We start from the raw sequence: 14,210 nt of genomic DNA, 5'->3' as shown, positions 1-14,210 counted from the left end.
GTTTGAAGCTCAAAAATATGACAAGTCACTGAGAGATATTGTCAATACCGGTACAAGTGGTTCCATTACCAAATTCATTCAAACCTTGTTTTCTGGTTAGAAATATGAAAACATTTCTAAGGTTCTTCGCTTCAGTTTCGGGAAGAGTGCATTACGCAATATGATAAATAAATGTTTACGTAATCTGGGAGATGAGATATTACTAAGGATGCTTTTATGATCTTGTTCAGATATTTAAACAAGGATTCAAAAACCTTAACTACTTAGTAATGATTCCGAAAGGGTCCCTGATGTATCAGTATGGTACATAGTGTTTCTGTAACACCCTCCCCCGTATATTTACTGAATTGATAAACGTGTACGGTATATCTTAAAGTCTATTGTAATGGAAGTTACAATGATGGAAGAAAACAATGCTACATTTCCTTTTGAAACCTCAGATGGCACTTGTAAGCTTCTGTTCCAGAACGAAACGGTCATTGACGACTGTCCGTACGGTGTCGACTATAAACCGAGTTATCCGGATGAAAATTCGGCGGTTACCGAGGTAAGGCAGTATCTGCCATTTTCTCACTATTTTTTTTTCAAATATAAGAAACACATGACCGTGTATAGACGCTATCCATGACGAGAGTCATTTGATCCTAAAAGACATTGATCCGCCATTTTGTATAGTTACAAGAAACGAAAGGAAACACAGAAAATCAGATTTAATAGGATATGAAAAATAAGCCAATTCTTATCGTAATTAGACGTTGGATTTTCACTTTAAAGCAACAAAAATAAACTTTAAATTAAGTGAATATTTGAAATATTTCGACGGCAACTTATTGTTCGCCTAATTGATAGCCGTAAAATGCACTTAACTGTGAAATTAGATTACAAAAAAACAAAAATCTGCTTCGTCACTAACGAAAATAAAAATAACATGGTTAATGTCAAAAGAGGAACGAAGAAATATGCGTCAATTCATTTGATAAATCAATAATCAACATTGACAGATAAAAATTGAAGATAGCGGTCGAATCATAAAATACATTTTTTTTTAAAATACTTAAAAGAATTATCGCTCAATCCCACAATCATAATACGACAAACCGAATGAGTGACAGAGATATTGTCGAAGATATTTCACAGTTATTCGAAATTTGCTTGGAGATAACAATCACATAAAACGAAATGTAAACGGAGACAATTATTCTTATCTCTGCCAAACGTACTGTGCACTTTTCCACCTTACTTTGGGGTGAAATATCACCATTTACCATGATTCTACTAAAAGTTTCCATTTTGTTTTGTTAGTTATACTGGGGGTGGGGGTGGGGGTGGGGTGGGGGTGGGGGAGGGAGTTCAATTGCAGCTTAAAGCAACGATTCAAATTCAATACAATTTAACATTTTTCTACATTATTTGAACTAACAGATGAACTAACAGATATTCTCTGTTAATAAATGGTTAGATCGTCGAATAGCATTAACCCGATCTGTTGGAAATATTCCAAAAAGAAATTCGCCGGAGATTTGGAAGATAATTACCTTTCCTGCGTAAGCATAAACAATGGATTATAACCTAGGAGTCGATAGGCAACAAATCTTTGTTTTTTTAGGAACGATCGAACCATTAAGTACATACCTACTGTTGGAACACTGTGAGAGCTACAGAACACAAATAGGAGAAGCAACCGCCAATAATCGCGTTAAACTTTTCTGATAAAGATGCTTGCGTGTATAGTTGGTGCAACGGAGGAGGCTCGAACAGTTTGTGCATGCAGGCAAAAGTCTCGTTATATATATGTACAACCTTCTCGGCCTTTTGGCTAAGATCATGTGTAGTATCTGTTCCCTTTCGAGGGCATTATACACACCCGACGATGATCAGACAGTCACAGTCTCGATGCAAGGGGACTGGGGTTGAAATCGGATCAGTCGTTCGGTAGTTTGGTTTTCGTGCCCAGGTTCTTTCCTGCAGGGCGACTATTTTTTAAAAAGTATCTTGCTATGATAATCATTTAATGTTATTTATTGACATAGCACGTTCACCTTCTTCCAACATGAACGTAATTTTCGTTTAGCCAAAAAGAGGTGATAGTTTAGCATGCCTCCTCAAGCAATCTGTCAGTTATTATTTCATCCTCTTCAAACATAGGAAAAGATATGATGATAACTGAAAATATGCCAGAAAAAAACCCCATCATTAGGTGGTCCATTTAGGACATTTTCTTGACACATGGTTAGCCTTTCGGGTGGATGTTTACTTTTATGTTGGTATGGTACCTACTTATGAAAATCGTTAACGTTCATATAAAGAAAAAATGTTATATAGGCTAAGGATTATTACTCCATCGTAATTTGTTGGCAATTCCCATAAGTATCTTTATTTCAACCTTACACAGTACGGACTAGTCTGTGACCGAGCATTTCTAGCTGAAACATCGCAATCCATTTTCTTCGCTGGCGTTCTGGTAGGTGCTTACGTAGGAGGTCAACTCTCTGACGTCATCGGAAGGAAACCTGTCTTTATTGGGTCACTGATTGGTGAAGCAATCTTCGGTATACTTGTTGCTGTATCTTGGGATTACGTTTCATTTATCATTTTCTGGTTCTTTGTTGGAATGTTTGAAAATGTGAGTATTATTTGTATCTAACAATAATTTTGATTTTTAAATCCTATACCGCAGTCATTTGTATTTTTTTAAGAAAGTTAATTCATTATATGTGAGTGTTTACCGTGCACCGATTGTGAAAAAGTTATATTTAACGTTAGGGTGTCCATCCAAATGACGATATTCAAGTATTCCGTAGCCACGTAGAGTGAGTTGCCTTGATCATCAACATTCAAACGGTTCCACTGTACTTTCTTACATTGATTATGTGCAGGATAAATTTATACAGAAATTATCCCTCGTTACCGCCATTCCACCGTGTACATTTACCCATTGTCTGCATCCCAAAAATAAATAAAGTAAAGGATTCTATTGAAATATGCAAGAATATTTTCATTTTCTTAAATAAACGCCATGCATGTAATTAATTGATAGGAGAATCCATTCTGTTGTTTTTGAAACGTTTTCTTATTTTAGTTTTTGCCCTCCCAGACTGCTCAAAGTTGTTATTAATATGATATCATAATATGTTTCATAAAAAAAATCCATACAATCCACACAATAAATATTGGAATCTTTCTACAACTCTATATAGGGCATCAACATCGTCATGTACGTCCTGCTATTGGAATTGTTCGCCCCAGACAAACGGAGTGTCGCAGGAGCCATCGATAACGTCTTTTGGGGTGTCGGAGTGACCCTATTGGCCCCCATTGCATACTTCCTCAAAGGCTGGAGACTTTTCACTGTGATCATATCTTTACCGTGCCTTCTGGCCATACCACTGTGGTTGTAAGTTTAAAACTGAAAGAACTTTCATATTTTTTTTTTGTGTAATCCATGCATGGGTTTTTTTTTATACCAGAGAGACTATAACTTTGACTAACATATTTGGGGGAGGGTGAATGGAGGCGGGGGGGGGAGTGTTTAATATTTTATATTGGTATGACCATACGTGGAGCAAGACGTTGCGATTCTCTTTCCCAGTGTTTTGCATGCATGGCCTTAGGCTGCTGTATACATTTATAAACTCGCTTTCATAGCTAATCCAAGCCAAACCTACGTTTCTTCCTACAATACGTTTTACCTGAGATGATGTTAAATATTATTTCAGTCTCAAATTAATCTAATCTTAGATATATCGTCACTGAAGATTGAGTTAAACTTGGAAGGCATACAAAACTGTCATTATTTCTCTATGTGTAAAATGCCAGTGTGTAATAACCATGTGACTCCGATGTCCATCGTGTGTCATTTCCTTAACTTTACCTAAATTGGTAACATGTTAACATCTGCTCACCATTACTGACCCACTATCCGTTCGATATCCAATAACCAAGGAGGTTGCCACTGTGAAATAACTCTTCTTTACGAATCCATACTGCTTTGACTACATTATGCCTCGTGCACATGTCGGTTTTGGTCAAGTTTTGAAGTAACTTGGAGAATTTTATAAGATGACCCATCTTTGTCGATTTCACTTATAACTAATGAAAACCTTGTTGAAAGGGATGGGTCGACATTGATTATGCACGATAGCTATCGATAGTTTACAGTGTTGTGGAAACTACACGTCTTCAACCAGACATGTATATTGTACGAAGATGTTCGTATTACATTTCAATCAAGTTATTGCATGCTTGGTGGAATCGAATAAATCCACGCTTTTAGAGTACTTCTGTCTTAAAAAATAAAATTAAGCTCCATGACTAAATTTAATTGATTTTGTTTGATTTCTCTTTAAAAGCTTTGTTGTCGAATCGCCACGATGGTTACTGTCACGTGACCGCAAGGACGACGCTGTTGCGGTGTTACGAAAAATCGAGAAATTCAACAAAGTCGAACTTCCTGAGGGCGCCCTCGACAACCTCACAGTACATGAAAACAGCACCATTAAGGTCAAATCGGTCAACTTTCTGCACGTCTTCAAAAAACCCCGTCTTCTCCTAAATTCATTTGTTATGTTCTATGCCTGGTGAGTATGTAATATGTATAGTTTTAATGTATACACACATAACCACACACACACGCACACTTATATATTAACATATATACATGCAAAGATCTGTATCCAAACATTCAGTTTTCGACTGACAGCTTACACCTTCTAATTAATCATCATCATCATCATCATCATCATCATCATCATCATCATCATCGTCGTCGTCGTCATCATTACAAAATATAAAAAGCACCTCGTTGCCTTTGTTACCAAATCTCACAAGGAAAACATCAATTCAATATATAGGAAAAGCTCAGTCTATCTTGGCCTCAAAATAACTGTGTACAATATCTTACAAAATGTGCCAAATGATATAGAATGTCATTCAAGGCTGCCTTGCTATTTATTTGAAGTTAGAGGGACATCATTTGGTTGAATTATCAAACCTCATAACAAACCCACACCCCCCCCTCCCCCCTCCCCCTCCCCCCTCCCCCAATGACATTAATATTTATGCATGCACCGAGGAGCAGGCGAGATCAATTTAGCCTGAAAGGAGTATTCTATAGTTTTAAAGCTGTGACTACAATTAAAATCGGTTTACTTTTAGAAGCAAAACACCGCATTCAAACTTTCCTTTCTGATTGACTATATGGCATATCAAGACTAAAATTGATAACCTCTAACCATTGACCTCTGACCACATAATTTCATCAACAAATTTCTAATGCGTTGGAACCTACACGCTATTCGAGGCCATAGAAGAAAAATTTGGGTTGTATGAGGTTTCTGAGAAGATGACCGAATGATGTGTGTTGCTTAGACTAAGTAGTCCAGTCGCTTTTAATTGACGAGTCTATGTATAATGGAGATTCATTCCAAGACATAGTTGTGGTATAGAAATCCTGGACTGCTAGCTGTAATTTTGATTGGCTCTATAAGATATCAGAAATGTCTTTGTGTCTATAGCAATCATTTTAATATTTAATTTTAAGACTAAATTTCCCCCCTTTTTTCTGCCTCTTCTGTGTACAGGCTCGTGAACAGCATGGTTTACTACGGGCTCTCCTTGAGTAGCTCATTCCTTGTCGGAGATAAATACGTCAATTTCTTTCTGCTTGGTCTGGTTGAGATCCCTGCCTACATTGTTATTACATTCACAATGATTTAGTAAGTATATATACGGTATACTTCTGAGGATTAAATCTGTCTCGAATTGTTGATTTTACAGGGCGTATTAAGTTGATGGTCTATAGCACGCGACTTTACAAAAGGTTAACCCCCTTGTCGTTGATGACTTTTCACACACACACAGACACGCACACAGGTGTACACATTTCAAACAGATGCTCCCGGGGAGCACTATAGTGCCACATCTATACGGGTCCCCTGGGTGAATTTTCATAGGGTACACCCGAAGCAACCGCATATCTCCATTTATACATCTCGGGTGAAAAAAAGGGCAATAGAGATAAAGTGCCTTGCCCAAGGAACGTAACGAACTGGCTAGGGCTCGAACCTACAATCCTTAGACCGAAACGCTTCAATCCATCAATTTTCACTCACCTGTCTCCTATCAACTTGTGCACTCGAATCTACTTTTATCTAGACAAATTGTTAATATGTGTTCACTGTGACCCCACTGACCCACTTCGGGGTCGTTACCCACTTCAGCTTCCTCCCTACTCTACCATCCTGGAGATTTGTACTTAATCAACTTTAGGCGAATTTCGCTCGTGTGGAATTTTGACGAAAGCTATCCATGTGAAACGTTGGCTCCTGCATGGAGTAGATCATCTGAATATTTACCTCATCTCGTTATGTATGACCAATAAATTAGAAAACCTACATAGAAAAACGAAACTTCTCTCCTATAGTACGGGGCACGATCTGTAAACGTGTGATAAGGTATGTGGGTTTTTTTTTTGGTAATTGTGTCACTTAATCCCAACAGGAGTTACGGAACGCGCATGCGCTCTGCGAACCATTACCCGACTTTGAATTAGGTTTTCAAAAAAGTATTTTGTTGTCATTTTTTATGATTTCATAATCGTCGCTCAATAGTTAAATCACAAAGCATAACATCATTGTGTGATATAGTTGTACTACGTCACGTGTTTATATGATTTATTGTTTGGCTTTACAACACCCTATTTATTATTGCTCGAATAATTACCCAAATGCATGTGATTTTCCATTGTTCTTATTTCCAATTCAAGCTCATTCTCGGGGGATTGATTAATATGCAATACCCTACTACTACTGGCTATCAATTGATTTACAAATAATGACCAAAATAAACATCCTCTTTCAATATTTTCCTTTTCAGTTGGGGACGGCGACCAACCATGATATTGTTCCTCTCGGTCGCTAGCGTCTTCTGTTTCATTACAGCATTCCTACCAGCACAGACAGGTGCGTAGAATGGCAGGTTTTCGCAAATCGCTTACATTTACTTGGAAGTGAACATAAATCCAATCAAAGAGTATAGTTTCGCGCTGAAGACTGCCAAACATCTTTTTAATCACCGAGCAAAACGTCCCCGAAGCGTCCATAATGATGGATCCACGACCCATCAGAAACTCCCCCATAGATCAAACCGCCAAACCATTTTCGCGAACCACTTTTGGGTCGCGCCTTATAGTTCGTGGACCCGTCTCAAAAGTCAAATTATCCATTATTATTATCTATCTATAAAGATAGATGATGGATGGATGGACTGATGGATTAACCTGTTTAATTAATAATTAAAAAATAAAATCAAAATAAAACAAACTGTTAGCAAACTACTTACACACTAAAGAGCCTGTGTAAGAGAATGTGTAAAAGTAAGTGGGCCTGACGTTTCGATCCTAGCAGGATAGTTGAAATATATGTTTAGGATTGAAATGAAGTAATTAATTTTGACACTGAATCATTTGAAAGTTACTATAAACATATTTATATCACCCCAAAATCTTCCTCTTCGTAGAAAGTGGACGTGACTTAGGACCTTTCATAATCGCCAGCGCTATGATCGGTAAACTGGGGATCACTGCTAGCTTTGGTGCAGCATTTCTGTACGGCACGGAGATATTCCCAACTAGTATCAGGTAAGAAAGAGTCGAATGCGGTAAAATAATATTGTCATGTTTTTACAAGAAAATCATTTTAAGCACCGGGAGTTGGTAAACAATTTAGAATCCCACATTTTCGTTAAAGCAGCGTTATTAATATTATTATTTTATGTAGCTTTTCGATACTACTTTGAAAAAAACTACCTATCATATCGCAGTTAATGCGCTTGCGTATAACAATTTGATTTCAAATATGGAAGAAAACCGGAAAATGGTCAGCGAGGATGAAAATTAAATTGTATAGAGAAACGATATACGTATACGCTGACCTATAGTCGGTCTCTGTTTTGAGACGAAACACCAAATGCAAGCTACGGCATGGTCTCAAGCAGGGTTTCCCTAACTGTATGCCCCCACGAACCCCATATGGATGTCAGAGTTTTCAACCCCCAACTTTCCGAGACACGATCTGAGTCATTATAATACTATAATAAGCATAACAGTGCTTCGCAAAAGATCAAGTTCATAGTGTAATATTGTAATAAAGAAAAAACAAGAGATGAACAAATATTTATTTGGAAACTTCAAGTTCAGATCACGAGTTGTATTACGCATCAATCACCCATCAAACACGATGAGACGGATGCTCCTGTTTTTCCTCCACGATGGCGTTTGCTCCTCAGAGCTGTCTTGGAGAGGGCCACCCTCATGTCGAGGCCGACGTCAAGGCGTGCCCGCAGCTTTGTTTGCAAGACGACCAACTTTTGTACATTACTAAATTATATGATATATCAGTCAAATAGTACTTTAATTTTGACTTTCAGAAACGTCTCACGACCCCCCTGTGATGGACTCACGCACCCCCTGGGGTCATGCACTCCAGTTAGGGAACCCCTGGTCTAATGGGAGGGAGTGTCTCCATCTTGTTTGAGATTTTGCTTTGTTTATGTAAGGTGGCTTACATGCAAAATGGTGGCATCTTCGGCGAAAGCTTTAAATTGGTTATATGATCAATATGTGGCATGGCCACCCCTGACTGGTACCAGGTGGAGCGGCCCCGCCCCCTCCCCCACCGCTTAGTATGCCAATGCGTTAAGTGTTGCTTTTGAAAAAAAAAACAATTATCTTCCTCGAAAACAATATATACCAGTATCGATTTGAACTAAAGTGTACGACATTTCTATGTGAAAAATGTAATCCTAAGCTTGACTATCATTTGTGCCAAAGTTGTTGTTGTTGTTACTGTTTTTGTGGTATGTTTTGACAACGTTTCGAAAATTCCATTAATGATGTTAAATTATGTTGTAAACCTTGATCTTGTCGCCATATCAGTCGTTACCTGGTTTTATTCTTCCTTATGTCTTTATAGGAACGTAGGATTTGGACTGGCATCACTCTCGGGTCGCATTGGAGGGATCATTGCACCGTTATTATTCATTTTGGTAAGACAGAAAGAAATTCTTTAATAGGTGACATAACATTCCTCGTAGTCGCTATAAATTGAGCACAAAAGACCGCCTCTGAGACACGAATCAGTATATATAAAAAGCCAGAAAAAGGATTAAAATCTCTTCTTCCGTAGCAGATAGCTTGTTTTTTGTTTCCTTTCGAGTAAGACAAAAAAACTAAAGATAATAATGAAAAATTACATGACAATGACAAAAATGAAACCAAATTGAAACAAAATGACACATAAATAGCAAAAACATGCCGTATAAGAAATGGCAACAATTGACCAAAAAAAATAGGACAAATGGCAACAACCAATAATGTGACCAAATAAAAAATGACCTTTCCCAAAAAATATGACAAAAAATGACTCCAAAATATTACAAGAAATGATAACTTCTTATACTGGAATGTATAGTGTTTTTATTCATTACAATACTTATTTTCCTTTGTAGAGGTGTTTTCATGCAACTTTTACGAAAATTCTTAACAGACTGTTCATTCATAGCAAATGGAGATTTTAATTAGGTAAATGCATAAAAATGTTAAGGACCAGGTGTTTTAATCATAACGTGGTTGTCGTCAGAGAAAATACAAAAATAAAAACAGACAAATGGACAAATATTATTTCTAAATTTTCAGAAATAGACAAATATTATTTCTAAAATAATAGACAAATATTATTTCTAAATTTTCAGATTTACCCCTTTTTTCAAACAATATAGGATCCTTCATGAAATTGGGTGGTATACTTATTGTAGTAAATATCACTAGGTCAGCTCCTTAGAAGATTGATTGATTGATTGATTGATCGATTTATTGAAACAAAAACGTTAATAAGATATGAACATAAGACTTCCATTATCTCAAATAACATTTACACGAATGATTACAATTTTTCAAGATCGTACTGGTGTTTGGTTTTTGTTGTTTCAACAAGTATTAATTTATGAAATGTAACTATTGGTTTTGTCGAGTAACTAGAATATTTATGTGAACGAAATTGATATTCAAATATAGACCTGAAATGAGAAGCCGACGTCATAGTCTTACGTCATGGTTTTAAAGTGACATTCCAAGTGTATATCATCAAAACAGGAAAAGATGTAGAAACAGTAAATTCCTATCTTAACCCATCCTTTAATTTATATGATGAGACTGTCCATACATTAACATTCCATGTTTTCAGGCGGACGTCTACAAACCAGCACCGCTGCTCATATTCGGAATTTCGTGCGGAATCGCTGCTGTTCTGTCGATCTTCCTACCGGAAACATTAAACCGCCCTCTACCTGAAACCCTGCAGCAGGCCAACGACTTGTATAAGACGCCACCGATCAACTTTAAGCAAGACGTTAACGATAACGACGCCAAGAAAGACACGGTTTTCATGTCAAATAAAGAAATATGAACTGACGTTACATTATTAAGTGAATAATGCTTAAGAACGGTTTTGGATGGAAATTAAAAATAAATCTTGGTTGACGGACATATAGTATGGAATCTACTGGATACTGCGACCCAAAAGTCATTCATTCAAATGTTGGTGTCAAAGGAACCATCGCATCCTGCGTCAGCATCAGGGCCCGATTGAGATGTGCACTTGCACAGGGGGAATGGGGGGGTCTGTATTGTAATGTAATGCTCAAACGACTAACGGAGCGTCCTTTTGAAAATATGAACAATTTTCAGTATCTTTCTATCAGCTGTCTTTATATTTAAAACACATTAAAAAAGGAACAAACAGACACGCACCAATTCCTCCAAATGATGGGAACTCCCCCTCACTTCTCCCCAACTCCCCCCCCCCCCCCCATAAACAGACAGTTCTGATACACCTACCATGCAGTAATGACACATTCTTTTGAAAGCCGGTGTAATATAGTTTAACGACTTTTTATCATATTTTGGGACCTGTGGAACGGTTGAGGTATTATCATTTATCGGTGAAGGGAAAATGCCTTCTTAATGGAATTCTAGTTACACTATTGTATCCGAAGTTCAACCAGTACCATATAAGCTAACTTTTATAATCCGAAGCATTTGAACTGTCGAAAACAAAATGCAGAAAATGGAAATTAATACTTTGTGTATATAATTCATGCAGGTTGAGGTTGTTTCATTTATATTTCATTAGTCATAAGCAGCAGTCAGGGTATGAGGGGTGGGTGGGGTGGGGAGGGGTACGGTCGAATGGAGGGGGACGGGTGAGAGGGGCGATGGAGGGAAATGAAGGTCAAGAAGGACGGCCGGTTGACAAATAACCCTTCAAGTTTTGATATTTTTTGGATAATTTGATAATTGATATTTCCATGGGAAGTGAGGCTTTTGAAATTTTTCCGACATTGTCACCTTTGGTATAAATATATTGGTTATGGCCAGGGGTTGATCCAGGGTTTTCGAAAAGGGGTAGGGTGAAACTGCTCTGAAGGACACCAATTTACTATCCAAGCGAGGCACCATCGGTTGGCGCATTGCCGGAAATGCCTCCGAGATTGTCGGAAATGGCACTTCCCATGCAGGTCCTGTTAGTTGCATTTAAACATTCTTTATTTTGAGATCTCATGTTTTAGAAATTTACTCTTCCAAGAAAAAAAAATTGGGGAAAATTTGATAAATTTAATACGGTAAAATCACTTTTAGGGGAAGAATTGGACTTTTCTTTATATTCTAGTTATGACACAGGTAATGGAGGTAATCATATTTTGATAAGTACTTCGCGTGATATAGATAGAATCCATAACAGGTGGTCTTGGCTAGGCCCATTCTTGTTAATTGCAACTAGCGGGTGTACTTGTAAGTATGTAATAATTGCTACTTCAATAACCAGATATATAAGCACGCTAGGGCATAAAATGTAACAAATATGAAAAGTTCAATGTCAGCAAAGTTTTGGAAAAATTTCGATCCACAAAATATGTTTCTGATAGGCACACACATCAGTGCGAACTGTATGGGGTAGGTAGCAATTTTCTTGCATAAATGTTACGTGAATATGAACATGAAATATATATGTACATTTGTACACCGGGGGAATCTGGTCACGACAGACTGCAAAAAGTTAAGGTTTGTGTGTTGACAGTGAGCTAATGTCAGTGTTATGTAACTACTTAATGTCAAGGAAATATACACAATCCACTCCTACAAAACAAAAACTATAGCTTAACCTTATTAACCTCATTTTCGTATTATTAAGAAAACGGGGCCGGTGCCGAACCGCCCCCTGGATCCGCCCCAGATGGGTGAATATTATCATTATTTTCTTGTTATTTCATATTTTGTAATATATAATAAAAACTCTACCAGGTTACAAGTTTCATTTCTTCATGTGTCTATGATCTCTATTTCATCGTTTAAACCCGTCTTTGCGATGGCAGTCAACTTTTAGTTCGAATTGCAGTGTTCCTTAGTTGTCGTTAAACGCCACAATTTGCCCCCATAGATACAGCGGCGCAACCACGTATACCCTCTGAGGGGATCTGAGCAACCCAACTTCCCGAATTAAATCAAGGGGGCCTACAGTACATACTTATATAACATGGTTTTGCCGTATATCCTTCACAGTTGAAACTTTTTCAGAATTGTTTCAAACATTGCACACTATAGCACAATTTCACATCCAAGCACCCTCCGTTTAAACAAAGTTCCCAAAGAGGGAGGGGGCACATACCCAAACCCTGGACGACAGGAGATCCACCACAGTGAAAACAATGGTGCATGGTTGCACCCTTGCACATGGGTTATGTCTGGAAATATCCCGTGAGTATGTGTGTAGCGTCCTCGAAGTTGTCAAATAAAATATTTCTAACAATATAACATCTATAACAATTTAGTTGTCTGTATTATTGACAAAAATTGAACCAACATTCTAACTTTTTCTCAGAAATAAGACCTTCTTGATGAACTAAAAAGCCCATCTCCATTACAGAAAATAAACATTGTAATAAAACAATGAGAAACTGTTAAAAATGCAAGCACTTGTGACTCAGTTATGTTATATTTAGATGGTGACGTCAAGTAGTCAGCGTTGTGTTTGAAGAAACATTAGACTGTGATATCTCACAAATGGACTAAGATTGTTCTTAGCTTGTTTGCGATAGTCAAATGGTTCATGTCAGTTATCTCTATCAACAATTGACCAATATTGATGGTAGGGTTTGTTTCTCCATTACAATTTCTGAAAATAACCATGACCATTTAGTTATTTTTGCTTAGATAAACGTTAAATAATCACTTTTGCAATGTATCAACCTATACTTACTAATTGTAACACCAACCAACCAACTTTTATGAAAACGATGGCGCTAGTTCAAAACTCTTACGCTGTTGTATAAAAAAAATATTACAATGGTCTTTTAAAGCATCCTTACATTCAACATAAGTCGAATTTCGCCTTTCAAGTAACGTTTTTAGTGGACAAGGGTTGTTTGATGTCGGTCGTACAGGTTGGTTAGACCGTCTAGATATAAGGAATGATTCACACTCGCCGCCTAGAATGCTTCTGAGAGATTCGCATATATGGTTAACTGCGATTTCGCTTTTCGAGTATTACCTACTTTGGATCGGTTTCCTATACTGTGGCTTTTCCGTGAACACACCCCCCCCCCTTAAATAATGTCTACCCCTCACCTCCACTTCCCGAACATACACAAATCAATAAAAATATGTCCGAAAGTTTTCTTGAAACTTTTTTTTACGAATTCAAGTTTAACGTAACGAGAAAAGAAACTGGGATAGTCCAATATGATTGTCCATGCAGTCTACCATAATTCGCGTCGCTTTTACGAAAGTCAATTGCATACACGCAAGTTGGCAACTTATTCTATCGCGCGAAGGCACTGTAACCAGGTAACAGATATATCTGCCTTCAACTTAATATATATATACGAACACACTGCAATAACCAGTGCGGAAAGAAATTGATAAGTAAACAAACAGGAACGTGCGTAAATGCCGGCGCGCGCGTGCACGGGAGTTTTTTGTTTCGTATAGAAGTATACGGGAGACTAGCAACCAGCGCTTTCGACGCTGTACAACGTTTTCGATAACATTTCATAGGTATTCGTTCATTCATTTATAGATTTTTCTCGATTGACGAGCGCGTGTTGTCACGCAAAAACAGTTAATGACATGCAAGGCGTGCGCACCACTTTCGCTGTTT

At 37.6% G+C, this 14,210-nt stretch overlaps 1 protein-coding gene and 1 pseudogene across 1 annotated transcript in view; both read left to right on the top strand.

Annotated features, from left to right (window-relative positions):
- The window catches only part of LOC139974991 (organic cation transporter protein-like), a 29,572-nt gene extending 18,362 nt beyond the window's left edge, over nucleotides 1–11,210 (top strand). The window contains exons 3-11 of the mRNA XM_071982568.1: nucleotides 441–547; nucleotides 2,393–2,623; nucleotides 3,198–3,394; nucleotides 4,350–4,577; nucleotides 5,580–5,714; nucleotides 6,874–6,959; nucleotides 7,516–7,636; nucleotides 8,970–9,042; nucleotides 10,239–11,210. Coding sequence (XP_071838669.1) covers nucleotides 441–547; nucleotides 2,393–2,623; nucleotides 3,198–3,394; nucleotides 4,350–4,577; nucleotides 5,580–5,714; nucleotides 6,874–6,959; nucleotides 7,516–7,636; nucleotides 8,970–9,042; nucleotides 10,239–10,460 — 1,400 coding nt within the window. The 3' untranslated portion in view covers nucleotides 10,461–11,210. The remainder of the gene's footprint in view (nucleotides 1–440; nucleotides 548–2,392; nucleotides 2,624–3,197; nucleotides 3,395–4,349; nucleotides 4,578–5,579; nucleotides 5,715–6,873; nucleotides 6,960–7,515; nucleotides 7,637–8,969; nucleotides 9,043–10,238) is intronic.
- LOC139975482 (U2 spliceosomal RNA) lies at nucleotides 1,797–1,869 on the top strand (annotated as a pseudogene).
- Nucleotides 11,211–14,210: the final 3,000 nt, after the last annotated feature.

Source organism: Apostichopus japonicus, chromosome 10 (assembly GCF_037975245.1).
Source record: "Apostichopus japonicus isolate 1M-3 chromosome 10, ASM3797524v1, whole genome shotgun sequence".
In the NCBI taxonomy this organism is placed as follows: Eukaryota; Metazoa; Echinodermata; class Holothuroidea; order Aspidochirotida; family Stichopodidae; genus Apostichopus; species Apostichopus japonicus.
This window is presented reverse-complemented; position numbering and strand designations above follow the sequence as displayed.